Below are 18,040 nucleotides of genomic sequence, written 5' to 3' on the forward strand. Positions count from 1 at the left end.
TTGGATCAGATGCCTTATCTGCAAGAGAGCCCTATATTCAACAAATTTGAATTAAAATAGGTACGTTAGAGACGCAGTCTTTCAGCACTTTATTGCGTGTGGTTTAAGCATTGCTCAATACTTTTGTGGATGGCAGTTTCAACCGGCACAGCACTGTGCTTTGTCACGGTCACGTGTCTTCAAAGCGGTGTTTACCATTTGTGTTGATCTGTTTGTGTATTCATAGAGCAAGTTTTTAATTTATTTTTTCCGCATTCTTGTGCTTGCACTAAGCTTGTATAAGGCAGTTACAAAATGTGCGTCACTATAACGAACTGTTCTGTTGAGCTTACACTTGCAAATAATAGTGTTCAGATGGCCGCACTTCTACGTAGGTGCACCGATAGCTTTGTGTATGTTCTCATGTTTGTATAAAGCTTATATAAGCTAGTTACAAAATGTATGTCACTAAGCATTGTGATATTCTTTAAAGAACTGCTTGGTTGGTTTTACACTTGGGAATTAGTATTGAGGCGGTGGTATTTCCATGTAGGCCCACTGCTAGCTTTCTGTGTGCTCACGTGTTTATATTAAGCTTTTACAAGGGAGTTACAGCATGTACATCACTAAGCGCTGTGATATATTTAAAGAACTGCTTTGTTGGTTTTACACCTGTGAGTAATACTACTCGGGTGGCACTAGTCATGTGTAGGTACACAGGGACCATTTGTATACATTATGCTCATCTAAAGCAGTTACAAAGTGTATGTCACTAATCACTGTGACATTTGTTTAAGAATTGCTGTGACGGTTTTACACATGTGAATAATAGTGGTCAGGACACAGTACCTGCGATGTATAGTTGAATTTATACAGTGCCAAGACATGGACTGTATACGTACCAAAAGAAATGTATGTCATTATATTGTTGTGATTATTACTGTTTGGATTTTATTAAACTCTAATAAGATTGTTTCTTGTATCTATTGAGGTATGGCAATTTGTCATGCAACCAAACTGAGGACCTGAACTTGTGCATACAAATAAACAGCTAATTTAAGAGTATACTGCTCATATTCTGCGAAACCGGTTTAACAAATCTTGCAATACAATGCTTCAAAAATGACAGAGCTGACAGGGATGTACAGAAAGAGTTCTGCACTGGCTGAAGGACTGCCCCACACTGGAGTTGGTAATGTTGCGTTTATGTTACTACTGCATTTCTAGTCTTCCTGTGCTCTTCGTATAAGTCCCTGTTCAGCTAAGGTTTTTACTCCATGACAGTTGTTCTACTGGGTTCGTAGCAATATTGAAGAAAAAAATCAATGGTCTTCAAGAACTTTCGAGGCCCCGACACAGTAACTTCAAGGACCTCGTGCGATCTTTTTAGTAGTTTGGACAGGCAATAACTTGTTCAACAACATCGTTAACTTTAATGCAAACAAAAGAAAACAAAACAAATCGCATTTCACTGATTTCAAACATTTGAAAGACTGCTAATTTGCCTTTCACCGCCCATCACTAAACGCACACAAGGAAGCATTTCAAGAAAGCAGTTTTTCTGCAATAGCACAATTAACTACTTGGACCTGCAACATTTGCAGTTTTTGAATACTGTTTGGTTTGACAGTGTATGGGATGTCATCTGTTCATCTGTTGCCTCAGCTTTTCACCACCAAATAAGCAATAGTCATTTGTAATTTCCTTTTATTGTGTCTGTAGCTCTCAATTTATTCATCACGGCTTTTCTTTGAATGCCTCAACTGTTGAGCTTCCTGCTTCTCCTCCTCCAAGTACATTTGTCGCCGGTTCCATGTGCCTAAATCTGCTATCTGCAGCTCCTTTATAATTTCAACTTTAAGGATGTCGCTTTCCTTCTATTACCTCCACAGACAATTCTCTGTGACATACGAAGAGTGTCACAGAAGGGAAAAAAACGCTTGGCAATGTCTGCTAAGTCTAGCCAAGTGTAAAAATTTAAGGACTTTCCAGTACTTCTAAAAATTCCAGGGTTTTCAATGCCTTGAAAAAGGCATTTTAGAAATAAAGGGTTTTCAAGGATCGCTACAAACCCTGGATTCTAGCACCTAAGTAATTTTACAAGCTTATTTTGGCATGGAGTTCGGAAATTCATGCTTTTTAGCTAACGCTGCACTATCTCTGTACATTGAAGGCACGAGAGGGCAACCATTTTGGAGTAAAGAAAAATACTGAAAGCTTTTAATACCACTCTTTTTCTATGGAGCTTCGTATTGCCTAGTTAAGTTTACGAGTGTGCCTGGTTTTGGTGGGCGTTTCTTCGACATTTTCTGTGAGAAGTAGATGACTAACCACCGTATTCAGAAATGTATCTTAATGCAAAGCTCATGCTTGACTTTGTATAGACGACGCCTGGTGCGAACGTCCCCCAGACGCTCACTGCCTTTCTTTTGGTGCGTTCACGACTTGCGTCATTTAGATCAAGTCAAGCATGGGCTTCAAGTTATGATGTCTGAATATGGGGGTAAGCGTGCGCAATTCCGGGCAACGCATTGTGCCATTGACACTAAGAGGAAACTGGGAAAACAAAGTTAACGCCCTATGCTTCTAAACTTTCGCGTACCTGTGGTGTGCGTGTATCGTGCAAGAAGAAACAGCGCAAACACCAGGACGAAAAAAAGCATCAGCCACACCAGCGCTTCGTGGTGTGGTCGATGTTTTTGCGTCGTCCTTGTGTTGCGCTGTTTCTTCTAAAATGCTCAACCAACTAGCCGGCAAGTCCATCCTGTGCATATATATTGAACACACGTATGAGTGTAGATGGTCTTCGAAGCTTTTAGAACGAGCACTGCCATAGGATACGAGCAGTGCACGCGTAACAAGTGGACACATTAGTCATTTAAACATGCGTGCCAATGCATGTGACGTGTCTATCGGCATAAGCAGTCTCCAAATGCTGGAATGCATGCTCTTCAAAACGCTAACGATCCACTGCTAATGCAGGACAACAGCTCACAGCAGACTAAACCAAACTCTAAACTAATGCGCTTGAAAAGAACGCCTACACGGCAGCGTGAGCAACGTCGAAATGCCTGGTACTGGCGTCGCAGTTGACCACATACGAATGGAACTGGCGGAAAAAATAAACAGAAATGCTCACCAGTATACGCGCGAATTAAATTCACATACGTGGATGGTTGGCATGATACTTTGTATCCGCGTATTTTCGGAGAACATATAATGCATGGACTGGAAAAGCACTCGATCGTGAGCTGAACGGCACATTTGTTATTTTCCTGGGGTAACGACAAGTCGTGAATAGTCCTCAGGTTGTCGTCTACGTTGTAGTCCTTCGTTAGTCGTAGCAAGGAATGGAAATGATGCAAACGCAAACTTATTCCAGTATACAACAGCACAGCACACTGCAGAGAAACTCCACCCACCGCAGCCGATTCCTCAAATACATTTGTTATATATATAACCTCTAAAAGAACACGACTTGGCGTGGTGGCTCTGTGGTGTAATGGTTAAGATGTGTGCTTTGAATCGTATAGATGCGAGTGTACGCGGGTTCGAATCCACGTGATGTATAGAGCAATGTGGTTCTTCATAAGTATGCGATTCCCTTGACTATTGTATTCTAAGTAGATTATGTGACTCCTAATTATGAAATTTGCGAAAATAATCGCGGGTAAACTGTTAATTAGCTTTTTTTTCTCCGCAGTGGCGTTCGGGACGCATACGCATAGGCCGATTCCGAGCAGTCACGCCTCATGGTAGACAGCAAATAGCCAGGAAAAATGACTTTACAATCCTGCATAACTTTGCTCACAACTATTCTGAAGGCTGCGTGGAATTGGGCCACTGACTCTGAGGAGCCGCCTAGGGAAAGGTATACAGCGGCCCTAATTTGATCTGATTTCCTGCCTGCATGCGTGGCCAGGACTTCGCTAAGAGGGTATTGGGAAGAGTACTGGCACTCTGGGGGAGTAGAAGTACTCGGTCTGGTGGAATGCCATTACCGCTGCGGTGAGAGTATTACCACTCTGTGGAAGAGTACTAGCACTCCCTGTCGGAAGAGTATTATCACTCTGCGGAAGAGCACTAGCAATCCCTTGCGTTGGAGTAACAAAACTCTGGGAACAGGGGTTGATCTACGCTCTCTCAAAGAGGGTCGATCTACTCTCAAGAGAGTGAAATATGGGACAAGCCGCTACTCCCTCAAAGAGAGTGCCCGGAACTCTCTTTGTTTTAGAGTGTGCATTTTGTGGTCGTTTTCTTTATATATATATATATATATATATATATATATATATATATATATATATATATATATATATATATATATATATATTATAAAGAAGACTTATTGGGGTTCCTAGCGACCGCCGGTTCTACGATGCATCGAGCACAGTCCCCCGAGCTCGAGCCTCTGCTGCGCGCTTGATGCTGCCGATGCTGCTGACTGTGCGCACGTTCGTCATCTTCCTTACAATATATTTTATTACCACACCAACACTCTTCTAAAAACAACCCCCCTTCCACGCCTCTTTTCTCTGCGCTTGTGTTTGTTTAGCTTTCTTTTTTCTCGGCAAAGCTGGCCCTACCCAACACGCTCATAAAGAAAGCAATTGCCAGAGTGGTGTGGACCCATCCATACTATAGCAATATATTCCAAGCCAAAGAAAACAAATGACGTGGTTAATGCGATACCATTATTTCCTGAAAATGGATAAAACTGAATCTGTAGAATACAGAACTTGCAGAACTTTTTTGAAAGATGAGGACACAATGAAGGGAGTCGAATTCACGTTGGTGCATCGGAGAGGCCGTGGCTTCTGATGCACTGGCCCCTTCAGGGCCAGTGCAGAAAAGACGCGACGTTGCAGACTCAAATAAACATAACAAAAATAAGCATAACGAAGAAAGGGGCAATAATTCCGGCATGGTAATGGTAATATTCCATATGGAATTAAAAATATTCTGCGTGAGGCTGTGGTTTCAAAGCAGAAGCCAGAGGTACATCGCGGTCCTGAAAGCCCTCATTGTTAAACGAAAAAAAAAATCAACTAAGATTTTTGATTAAAGATAATTTTCAATCATTCATAAGAAAAAACAACCAAGCTTACGTTCGACAACTTGTGCGCTCGGCGTTTCCAATTTATTACAATGGTAGCTGTTATTTGTTCACTGCCCTGGTCCTTCTTATGCCCAGCAATGTCGTCGATGCAATCCCAAAATCATCTGCGAGAAAATTACAAAGCAAGGAAAATTGTCGTTGTGGCCCGAGGATTTCGATTTATTCACAAACAACAGTGTGGCAATCCAGGATCGCCACTGTGCCGATTCAACAGCATTGGAGAATGCTGCCTTGACTGACCGACGCCCTATAAACATCTGTACACTGCATATGGCTGGCGTCCGCACCTTTGTATTCTAGCACGTCGCCTTCACTGATGTGCAAGTCGTCCTAAATTAAGTTTTCTGCTTCTGCGTATAGTGATGATGATGATTACTATGTTCCTGTTTCATGACGCGTACCCATTTGGGGCATAGGCTAAGAATTGGGCGCCATCTGGTGCCTTCCGATAATGCTTATTTAAAGAGTGGAAACTAAATTAAAAGGAAAAACAAAACGAAATGCCGTAATAACTAAAATAGATTTAGAGCGAACAGTCCGACTAACTGAAGGAAAATTCTAGAAAAACTTATAATCAAGGAGATAATGACAGTAATTAAGCGTGTCTGCTTGGGTGGAAAGAGGACGGCAGGCTTCGTAGACGGGGCTGAATACACACGAGAACACTGGTTGACGGCGGTAGTCGCAGACGTTAACTCCCGGCATACGCACGCGTGTAGTGTCGCAATGGAACACCCAGAAACAGCGGAAGAGGTAGCGATTGCGCTAGCGCTTACCGAACCCCTCTGCGAGGTAGTTTTTAGCAATTCACAATCCGCAGTTCGCAACTAGGCGCCGGGGCTCATTTCTTCCGAAACTCTAGGTTCTAAGGAAAGCTTGTGGACAGCACTTCGATAGCACCGCGGTCATGTGGTTTCGCGCGCACGTCGCCAACCCCACCGATTAGGGCCCCCCTAACTTGAACGAGGTAGCACACCGTTCTGCGCGAGAATTGACCCGCCGCGCAGTATCGGAGACCGCCCCTTTGAGTTCGAGTTCAAAACATGCGAGAACGCTTGGTCTGGTACGATGATATCACCAAGCACTACCAGCTAGGCAGGCCGTTACTGCCCCCACCTCACCCGATGCTCAAACGTCGGCAGGCAGTCATCTGGCGACAATTGCAAACACAAATCTTCCCCAGTCCAGTTCGATTGCGGCACATTTTCCCCGTTCACTACCGGACTGCTTTTTGCAAATTATGTCGGTAAACTAGAGCGACGCTTTCACACTTGTTTGGGAGTGTCTCGTTACATCAGCTACAATGGCAGTAGCTCCGGAGGCTTTTGCGTCGAAGTGGGCCGCCGCTCTACACAGCTCCAACCTCAAGACGCAAGAGTGGGCTGTCCAGCAGGCCTGAGAGGCGGTGACGACGCAAGGCCTGGAAGTCCCCTAAGGGGAGACCTGAGCCGGGGTCGTCAAACTTTGCCGAATTTAAAACAAAGTTGTTTCCATCCCTTGGGTCTTCATTAGTCTTCTTCTAGAGCTCCACTTCTTGCGCTTACTGAGTGGCGCCAATGTCATCTTGTTCTCTTCAAGGGTAGCCTGAGGCCTATTATTGTTGTAGCTCAAACATATTTTTGAGAAGTGCCGAATGAATACGGCAGTAAGAAAGCTCAAGTATTATCTTCAGTACAGACAAGTGGCTAGTTTAGTCCGCATAAGTGATAGGGGGAAGAGAGGCCGAGTCTTGCGCCTTCCGCACCGAGAGGCGCAACTTCTGCAAACAAATATGACTCACATTTTAACTTCTCGAAAGGAGATCCCTCGCTCGCACCTGCAAATGTTCACCCCTAGAAAAAGCACGAAACAGTGTAGGGCTTACTACGCTCTATATTGTGCCAGCTATAGCATTACTGGTCAGCGTTATGAGCGAAACTGCAATTTTTTCCGTCCTCCTGACCGGCGCAAATTGGGGCTAACTTTTGCTGGTATTCCCGAGACAGATGTACACTTTCTAATGGCATTATGTGTTTTGAAGCGTGTACATTAGCGTTTTCTTTGTCTTCTTCTTTGGAGTTGTTCCTACCTACTGTTTATTCATCAAAAATTAGCCATGTTTGATCAGATGTAATAAGCAATTTGCAAACTCCTCAATCAGGATGTCTTTTCCTGCCTATTCCACTTTTTACGGTGTCTTTGGTGTATTCGAACAAATTTTCGTAACTTTCGAGAGAGCAGGTATAAATCGACACTTTCCTTACTTTCAGGAATCTTTGAAGCTTGCACTCATCACTCTCCTGGTACTCTGCCTGTCACGTAAGTTAACTTTGTTTTCTTACGTATTGCCCTTTTCAAAGAATCAACGCACTGCAAGAAAATTATGGTCATTCTAGTATTCCAGGGTGTTTCATTGCTTACATGTTCTCGGCTACCAATTTACCCTTGGTTGGATTCGAATGAACCGGCTAAATCTCAAGAAATTCTGCCCCCTCAGCAAGTTTCAGCATATTAAGAGTACATTTCGAAAAGAAAAAAAGTTTAAAAGTGTAGAGCTACGTGGTCTAAAATGGATTGATTTGCATTTTGTTTAACAGAAAACACCGAGGCTTAACGTCGCAGAATTTTATTAGGGCTGCGTTGTTCAGCCGTTCGGTATTTGTCAGGTTGAATGACAGGGGACGACAACGTGAGTTTTTTCCGAGAGAATGGGAAATATAGGGCGCATTGTGAGCGCGCGTTATCAGTCCCGAGTACAAACGTACGCGCCTATTTCCTGTATATTTTGTATTTCTTATAAGGAAGGGCATATTTCTTGGGCTGTATTACGTGATTTGTAGACGCGTTTGAGCACTCATTTTCTTTTTTCTCTCTGCAATACGAAAATGGAACCAGTTATACGCACGCTGGAAGTTGGAAGGGGAGAGAGCGAGAAAACTTATTAAACGCAAGGGTATTGGGGCGTCCTCGCACCGCTCCCCGAACGGCCCCAATGCGCTCAAACGAGACGAAGGGGAGAAGCGGGCGAGTGGCGCGCCACCTGTCGGGGCAGCGCCGTGCATTGCGAGGAGGGGGTCTTCTGTGTTTGCCGCAAGATGGCTCTGCGTGTGCGCCAAGCGCAGAAGAAATCTAGCGGAAACCTACTTAGCTACTCGTTGAACTTCGACTTCTGTAATTTACAGGCTCATAATTACCGATATACACCGCAGTATAACTTTCTACGACCCGTTTCTAAGGCAACACCGCATCCACTAAAGGCGCTTTTGTCGCGCTTTGAACCATTGAACTCATGGCGGAGTGGTAGCGTCTCCGTCTCACACTCCGGAGACCTTGGTTTGATTCCCACCCAGCCCGTCTTGCAAATTGTTTTTATTTATGAATCGCCTTCCGGGATTTTTCGCTTATGACCAACGCCGCCGACGACGCCGGATTTTTTGTGACACGAGCTTCTTAACGCTGTCATGTTAATATGTATTGAGCCGCCGTGGTTGCTCGGTTGCTATGGTGTTAGGCTGCTAAACACGAGATCGTGGGATCGAATCCTGGCCGCGGCGGCCGCATTTCGGGGGCGAAATGCGAGAACACCCGTGTACTTAAATTTAGGTGCACGTTGAAGAAGCCCAGGTGGTTGAAATTTCCGTAGTCCTCCACTGCGGCGTGCCTCATAATGAGAGAGTGGTCTTGGCACGTAAAACCCCATAATTTAATTTTTTTATGTACGTGTTGAATATGTGTCTAGCATTTCCATATTTCTGCAAAAGTATATTTTACTATGTACGCCCAATATGCCCCCCTGTTATGCTCTCTGTCTGGAACGTCAGTACTGCCAATATATAAACTGAGTATAAAAGTAACCAAGACGACTTTAGATTTCGCGTGTGCGCACAGTCATTCTTCTTGTGTACGCTAAGCGGTTAGCGCGGGTTATTTCTGCAACTCGCTATCGTTTCACGGGTACCCAACGTACGTGCCCGTTTCCTTTCTTTTTTGTATTTTTATAAGAAAAAGCATAGTTTTTAGGGTACTTTGCGTGAGTTGTAGAACTCAGATGACGATCCCGTCGCAAAAAGCAAGCACGCGCGGTTGTTTTTGTTAGTTTCTTTTCTTGTGCGTGCGTGTCTGTGTGTGCGTGTGTGTGTGTGTGTGTGTGTGTGTGTGTGTGTGTGTGTGTGTGTGTGTGTGTGTGTGTGTGTGTGTGTGTGTGTGTGTGTGTGTGTGTGTGTGTGTATTTGTTGGGCTTTACTTTTTGTTTCATGCCTTATGCAGAAACATGTGATATTCCTGAAAATGCACCGCACATACAGTATTTGTAAACATGGGCACATCATATAGTTAGCTAAAGGGATTTCCTGCGCGCGAACGTTGAATGTAAGAGCAAACTGTGTCAGCAGTCTACAATTGGACAACACGATCTGATTGATAAGTCGTCAAGGCAGAACCTCGCTGTCATGGTTGGAAACCGCCTTCTCTCACGCCTTCGATTCGTGTAGCCATATTTATACGGGAAGCCATTGTGAGTTTAATTGTCCCTCCACTAACATTCCTACTGTTTGATCTTTTAGTTCCTGTTATGACATTTTACTATTCGCAAAGTTGAAGTGTAGTGGTAATCTTAGCACCGTATTTCTTTTTTTCTTTTCAGAAAGAACCAATGCAGCAGCAGGTAAGGGTCTAAATGCAACTGACAAAATACCTGAGGCCTAATTCCTAAAAACCTGGCCCAACATAAAAACATTGAGCTCGTACTGTCCGTACGCCTTTCACAGGTAATTTCGTATGGTACATTATTCTTCCGTATTCGTGCTAAAGGCACGCAGAATCTATACATAGCATGTCATGCTTATGCGACTAATAAAAAATTGTATGGAATTATCAGAGCGTATGCAAATCTTTTCAGCTGAGCTTTATAATTTCGACTTCATATTTTTTTAGCCTGAACGAATAAACACATTTATCTTGCATGTTGGTCAAACGTCACTTGATGTTCAGTGAGTAAAAAGAAAATGCTGATGAGCCGCAGCCATATAAGGTTTCTACTATGAAACATTAGTTGCAAGCTAAACAGATTTAGTCAATGTCAGCGTTCTCCCTCCTCCATTTACTTTTTTTGGAACGCCATAACACTGACAGGAAATCAAACTCAGAAGGAGCAATACAGGTTAGGACGAACAAAAATTGTGAACACACTATTGAAGACGTTCTCAAAGTAGGCGAATAGCTTCTGCAGATGACAGAATCAAATGGACACGCAGCAGTACGTCCTTGTTTACTGCCAACCTCGATAACAGTGTTTGGTGTTGGCGGCACAAATTATCGTCCACATGCTCTGGTGTACGGAACGACAAGGTGATGACGACAGCGGCATGACAACAACGGAACAACAAAAACGCGACGACGACGGCATTACAACTGCCCGACAAGAGCGTTTCCTTGTCCGCTCGTTCACTGCATGGAGGCCACGTACTTATCCGACCATTGGGTTTAAAATAATCGAGATGCCACGTACTGTAATAGTTGGGCGAAGCGAAGCTGTGGTGAGTCGGCAAGACGTACGGGCGCCCCTCGACAAGAGACGCGCAACGGATTGCGCGGACGAACGAGCCGGGCAACTGTCAGGCAAAGCGGCGGAGAAGCGCGAAGCGGCTAATCACCCCCCCCCCCCCCCCCCCCGTGCTTCTAAAAAAACTAGTTGGTGTTCGGGAGCGAACGCAGCTAGAGCCGCGGATTAATGTGACACAGCACCAGCCCCGCTACGGAGCCACCCTCCTCACATGCCATTGTGACGGCGGCATGACGTCAGGGCATCCCGGACAACTCGGAGGAGCACGCTCCACCCTCCTTCTCCAGCAACTTGCTTTCGCTCCACTACTGACACTACGACAACCGTGTACTACCGGTGTACTAATTGGTGTACACTACCGAGACCGTGTACACCAATTTGAGCGGCTCAGTTCCTTGTGTGACGTTGCTCACTTAGATGCGAAAAACCTGTCTGGTGGCCAAAGAAAGGTGTTTCTATTTGCTACAACAAAAGCTAATGCTTTCTTTGACTGACTTAGAATTAAAGGTGGGCTATTCTTTTTTGACAAATAATAGCATTGTATAGAGAGGCGCCGCTGAAATGAGCTCCGGGCTGATCATTTTACAGCCAGGCTATTAGCCTCTAGTTCGTCCGCATTTTTCTCGGCATAGTCCTCGCAGGAAAAAGATGACTTCAGCGATAAAAAAGAGAGACTTGAGCGAATTGAAGCGAAAAGTTCACACATTGTTTAGTGTCACGGACATAGCATGCAGTACAGCATCGGTTTCAAAAAGAACAAGCTCAATACAAGCATGCAAGCTTAATGATTGATGAGAAGGCGCTCCTGGTGACTATACGAAGCACGTGACGCTCCCCACACAAGTTTGTCGGTAAAGATCACTGTTGTGCAAGCTGCCGCTGCGACGGGATTGACGTCACTAGCCTGTCATATATATATATAAGGACCAGCCTAGCAAGCGATTGTATTGTTGTTGCAGCCCCGCTATGAGTAGGCAACGGATAGTTCGGACTCCCGATGAGTAGCGTAACTACGAGCAGCGACAAAGGGAAAAGAAACAGCAATATGACCAGCGGCGCAGTGCTGCAGCTGGCCGTATTGCCATCGAATTCAAGCTCGCTCAAGGCAAGTCCCCGCGTCCCCATTCTCATGTGGCTGAATAATACGCAGGAAGAGGAATTGAGCAATAAAGCATTGCAAACACCGCTCCCCCTGTCAGAAGTTGTAGTGGTGCTTTCAATAGCTTCGCTGGAGATCCACTTTCGCAGGGCCGGGATGGCGAGTCAAATTTTTAAGCCTGTGACAGATAACCAAATTCATGTCCTTGAGCCAGATTATTCCAGAGTGGTCATTACTAGAACGAGAAATCGAAACACAGACTCAGCTAATTAGCCAGAATCACCTAAATATATTTTTGTTGATTACTTCCCGGCAGATATTGCAATTTACTAATTGTAGCCGAGGAGTTTGCAAGACGTTTTCGCTTTGAATAAATCTCTAGGATGACACCAAATTAGACACATTATTTCCCTGAGTAGAAATGCGTTTTCGTTCGATTTTAAATGCGTAAGCATTTCTCTGCTTAAAGAACGAGGGAAACCGTCCGTCCGTCAGTCCGCCCATCCGTCCGTCGCCTAAGGCGATCGCTTTCACGATAAGCCTCGCAGCAGCGAGCAAATTCACCTTCGTGCTGCCTCTCGCTTCAGCCCGTACTAAGCTACTAGGTCCTATTGTTCACGAAGCTATCAACACTCGCCGCACTCTGCCGCTATCACATCGCCTTCAAGAAAGGGCTTCTGGCTTCAACGCGATCCGAGAATACAGCGCACGCGAAGCTATCAGCAGTTTCTCTGTCCCCGTCGCTGCCAAGATGGGGCCCGCGCCATGCGCAGCCACCGCCGGAGTTCGCTTGATCACAGTTCACAATTGTTCGACGCGGATGAATAAGGCATCAAAGAGCGATAACGGCTTATAATGATCGGTACATCATCATCACACCTTGCTCCACCACCTAAATATTTTCTTGCGTCATCACCTTGCGCCGCCGTCCGCAGCAGTCCGTGCCGCCGCAGCGTTGTCATTTAGAGTGGTCGGATCAAGCTTCATAACATTGTTATACTTCAATGCATAAAAAACTGTTTTGTTAAAGAAGTATAAGTGGAACAACCGTCAAGTTGTCGGGCGTTCTGGATGGTGCATGTCTCCAAACTGGTGTCATTCTGTAAATTGATTCCAAGCGAATACGCCTTGCGAACTCACCGGGTACAATTCAAGGATTTCAATTGACGTCGTCAAGTAATTAGGAAGTTAATTAGTGAACTTTTGATAATTAGTTGAATATGTGTTTTGATTTTTCTTGCTAATAATGTCCACTTCTCGGAATAATTCAGATCAATGATTATGAAATTATCTGCCCGAAGCGATTTTTAAAAATTCCACAATACGTGGAAGTGATCGCGCCGCAGTTACTACGTTTTCGCGAAAATAACGAGTCTTTTTTCTTTCGCAATATGCAGCCTCACTAAGTATCTAGCGTTATATTCTCAGCTATCCTCAAATACAATAGAATTGTCTTTCCCAATTTCGTTTCTCAAAACGTGGTTGGCTGAGCCATTACGCGATCCCGTCGTGCGAAAAAGACAACTTTAGAATGACATGTAGCAAGGTGGAGCAATGCCACAGGCGCAGGACTACGCGTAATCAAGAGAGGTGGATAGTGCGCCGATAGAATGTGTTTCTATCCCATGCCCGTTCATACGATTTCACTCCGCATCGGGTGTTGGTCTCACATTCATAATATAATATGTTTGCAAGATTTATTGGATCCTGAAATGTCTTGCACTTATTTGTCATCGCGCTAAATTCGTCGAATACGGTAGTCGCGTCCTCTACAAAGCCAAACGACATCGCCACAACGGCACCTAGGAACATACTACAACATTTATCTCTTAGAAGAATTCGATTAGTTGCGCATCACTTGACGGTGATCCTGTGATCGTGGACATCGCACATCTTGCACCAAGTCAACCCGTTAAAAAAAATATTACACTGTGGCTCATTTCAAACGCATACAACTCGTCACAACAGTTCCTTGAGAAAGAGAGACATATAAGGAGGCGCTATAAATTCAAGAAATGGGCTTGCGTCAGGCTAACGTTCCGCAGCAACATAACTCAGGATGGCCTGTCAACCAAAAACATGCCTTCATTCATTACCTCTGCATTTGTCTGGCGCGAGAAGGTACTGTACAGCGGATTTATTGTTATTATTATGAGTGTGATTACCGTTAACCTTTCTGCAAAGTTCACACGCAGGAGGTGTCATGGTACTAAGCACCGGTCACCTCATTAATGTTGGTAACGGGATTTTTCATTGATGAAAGTTTCTAGGGTTTCACGCGCACACGTTCGGCATCAAGTGGCGAACTTTGAATAGCATTTAAAAGTCCCTTTAGTGTACCTTTTCTTTAGGTGCACACAAGGACGCCGCTGCCCTTAAGAACGCGACGTAGCGCCGCCTTCATGCACAGAGAACAGCGCGTAATTCCTCTCGCTAATGTTCGAGTAATGGCGCTCTCAACAACCCAAGCCGACAGCGTGAATGGCAGGTTGAAGAAATCCAAGCAGAAATTAGTGCTTGTCACGTCAGGCGGCCGGTTCTTGTTTCAAGAGCGCACGTGCTCGACACCCGCTTTGGCTTCGCGCCTTCAAACGCCGAGCCGCCTTCTGGAGGCATTGAATGTCTCGCCCTGAGAAACGAGGCGCAACAACCGGGCTGCCAGACATTGTTGCCGCCGCCCAAGAAACAAAAGCGCTCGTTCAATCGGCTCGAAGGCAATCCGAGAAAACCGCAACAGAGACTGGAAGACCAAAAAAGAAGAAAAAAAAGCGCTGGGAGCCACCTTGGCCTCGTGTTTCTTGCAACATCTGCTGCTGCCGCGTCGGCAACGCGTTGAACTAACTGCCTGTCGGCCACGCCGGCAAGACATCGGCGGGCGCCGCCGAGCCAAGTGCAGCGCGTTGATTGCTACGCAGCGCTTTCCCCGCGGCTCCGTCCACAGCTGCCCCGGCCAGACTTCAAAGGGCCCACCGCCGAACCCTTCTTTTGTGGACGCCACGGACAGAAGGCCGCCGCCAACTGCCTTCTGCCGGACACTGAAGCTGCGGCGCAGCGCTCTGGCCACGGCTGATGTGAATCTTTCCGGGCGCATCTCATGCGAGCCGGGCCACGCAGACTTTGCGGTGCCTGTTGGAGCGTTGGCTGCCTGTCTCCCGGCGAAGACGTCGACGGCGCAACGAGCACCGCCCCGCACAGCATGCGCCCGTCGCCCAGAACGGAAGGACGAAGCTTTCTTTTTTTTCCTTCCCCCTTCTGCTGTGGCACGTATAGTCACTCGAGATGCTGAACAACGAGACATCAATTAAATGAGGCGGCTCTTGGGGCTGGCTGTACGGCGTTCGCAGGAGCGGTACGCACCCCCCCCCCCCCCCCCTGTCGGGCGCTGTATCGCACGGACAGAAAAGTGCGGACACACGCACCATTCACAGCGTCACTTTTTGCATGCAGCTCGTTCCTTCGAAACTCCCATCTAATTGAGGCAGAAGTCGCATCAACACCGGTGGCGCACCACGACAACTCGCTAAAAGAACTGAGGAGAACGATGTCTAGGTCCACCGTCACCGAGGCTGAGGTACTATAAATACAATGTCACTACAGTGCTATCAACGGCGTAGCCCTCACCGGTCTCTCTTAGTGACCACGCTGAGGTCATGCATTGATATTTTGTCTCCTTGCAGGTCGCTCGATTTCAAACTGGCGGCTTTGCGATTTCAGGGTTCGTCTATTATGCACTGCCGAAAATTGAGCAGCACATCTAGAGCTTTCTGCGCAGAGTTTATTTGCAAATGAAAATTTGAAGAACGCTGCCTGCTACCACTTGATTTTTAAGTTTCAGATAGAAAAGAATCCCTAACTGTGCAACCACTTAGCAAGATAACGAGAGATGCAGCGCTGTCCTCGTGGATCACCAAGATGACTGACAAGTGTTGCGCCTCTGGGAATCGAGGAGATACAGGGCGAACTTCGAGCGTCTTTACAAGAGAAATAAGTGTGGCTCAGCTCCTTTTATTTTCTTTTGATGACTGGTAAAGGTGGTGCTGGCTCATAGCGATGAAACAGCACTAGTATCGTTAGTTTGAAGGTAAACATAAACCCATAAAGTATATGTTTTCGTAGCAATGTTAACGCACACACGATAAATTGATTAGCGCCCTATAATGCAACTCTTTGGTATTAGATGAACACTAACATCAGCAATTGCGCAAATAAAAAGAATGCGCCCGCAAGAACTATTGGAGATGTCATTTATCATTTATATTAAGCAAGTGTAAACCAGAATCCAACCAGCGCATAGGAAGAAAAACGTCAGACAGGTATTAAAAATAGCAGCTAAATGAAGCACCCAGTGCAGAAACACATTACAGGAAACTGAATTAACCAAATATCGATTCTTCTTTTTTTTTTTCAAAAAGCAAAGGGAACTGGGCTATTTCAAGATCACATAACATGTTAGTGTGGTAGTGCATAAGTGATATCTGAGACATCCAATCCAAGGTGACATCCAATTGCTATTCATAAGCTACCCGAGCTCGGGATGTTATGAACAGGGAATCCCGCTGATTTTCTCGACTTTCTTTAATGGTATTCCTTATCGAAACCCTTCGCTTGCCCCTACATAAGCGCTTCTACCACAATTCTATTGTATAAACAAAGACTCATACCGTGGCTACATGCTCAGTTTTATGAAATATGGCGCTTTGTGTTCACTTAAGCCAAAGTTTAGAGATTGGTCAATTCGCACTCTTTTCGGCCACCGCATCCACCTCTGTGTCCTGAGCCTGCGAAAGTTCTGCTACAGAAACCCACAGGGCAAGCTTCGCGGAATGATAAAAGCGCTAATGATGACGGTATTGGGATTACAGGGCACACAAGGGAGCACGGCTTTTATACATAGGAAAAAAGAAGGTATCAGTGAACTACAAAGAAACAAAGGAAAATTTATGACAGCCTTTAGGACTTGTTCAAGACGCAATGAAAATGAAGTTCCTAATAAATATTACAAAAATTGTTCGAGCTTCTTAACAAATTGTATGCGCCATAATAAAGGTACGAAGCAGAAAGACGCGCACTTCGAAGTTGCCGGTAACGGTCAAATGCTCATCCAATGGTGACCCAGCATCGCTTTCTTTATCATTTACTCTGAGAACACTTCACCCTTCTAAACTGAGATATATATAGGTATAAGCTCTTCAGGTGACTTTAGTGGTAAAGATAATAGTTTTCCTGGCGAATTGCTCGTACCCCTTTCACGTGCCTATCGTCTTCTTCGGGGTACGAAATGAGGGGCTGGCTCAGGCGATTTATTTCGTGATGTGGTATATATAGGGGGGGGGGGGACACATAGTAAGTACTACACTTCCGGGCCTGCTAGAAAGCTTGAGCTAAACCGTGAAATTCTTACAGTTTACGGATTACCAAGTTACTGGAGCCGGGGACGAGAGTAGCGAAGCTTGTAGCGACATCTTGTGCTGCTTTATGCAACTACAATGCATTTGAAAAAAAAATTTTGTCGCGTAAGTGCTCCCGTGTAAGGTAAATCACAAAAGGGCTGCACGTAACAATCGTGTCGCTATCGGCGATTAACACCAGCAGTTAAATAAAATATAGTCCGTCACTGCAGTGGTAGTTTTGCGTGCACTCCTGTTCAAGTCTGCGTTACAAGGTGTCGCTACCGGCGTGGTTGGTGTCATACACCTCCCCGGTAAACTGGTATTTCGTGAAACTTAACGCGTTTATGGGCGAGGTAAAGCTGTGTAATGTGAGTCTGCCGTGCACTTACTTGCCTAGATCCTCCCTTCGGTGGCACCTAATCGCGTTTTTTTCCGGTGAAATTCTGGGGACCATTTTAGGCACCTGGCTCGGAAAATTCATTTTTATTGCTTTCGCTGAGGAGTGGAAAGAACTTGCCACCGGACAATAACGTTATATTCCGCCTCAATATTCCCCCTAATTCTGTTTTTTTTTGCTGTTTCTTTACAGCGACAAACGTAACGGCGCCGTCCGCCGCTGCAGCAAATGCGTCTGCGGTTCCAGCGGGGAAGGCCGGTAAGGAATGGAGTCCTTCTTTCTGTACTTTAACTTGTACACATCTTATAATAAAACAAGTTGCATACGAAAAGGCTCCTACTGCCATCAACCTGTGCGCATTAGTGTGGACCCTTTCGTACAACCACGGGCAGTCTGCGGGACATACTGACAATAATGCTCTCACACCTGCGCTTAGGGTATTTATAATCTCGACCCCAGTCAACACGTGCTGGTGCGGACTGTCGGTTTGATGACGGGACAACTGATCGCGAGCGAA

The 18,040-nt window shown here is 45.5% G+C and overlaps 1 protein-coding gene across 17 annotated transcripts in view; it reads left to right on the plus strand.

The window, feature by feature from the left end:
- The window catches only part of LOC142566859 (uncharacterized), a 78,951-nt gene that overhangs the window by 36,951 nt on the left and 23,960 nt on the right, over positions 1-18,040 (plus strand). For all 17 annotated transcript variants that reach the window (XM_075677767.1, XM_075677766.1, XM_075677775.1 and 14 more), the window contains exons 2-4: positions 7,348-7,396; positions 9,720-9,740; positions 17,716-17,781. In XM_075677767.1, coding sequence (XP_075533882.1) covers positions 7,348-7,396; positions 9,720-9,740; positions 17,716-17,781 — 136 coding nt within the window. The remainder of the gene's footprint in view (positions 1-7,347; positions 7,397-9,719; positions 9,741-17,715; positions 17,782-18,040) is intronic.

This window comes from Dermacentor variabilis, unplaced genomic scaffold (assembly GCF_050947875.1).
Source record: "Dermacentor variabilis isolate Ectoservices unplaced genomic scaffold, ASM5094787v1 scaffold_13, whole genome shotgun sequence".
Lineage (NCBI taxonomy): Eukaryota > Metazoa > Arthropoda > Arachnida > Ixodida > Ixodidae > Dermacentor > Dermacentor variabilis.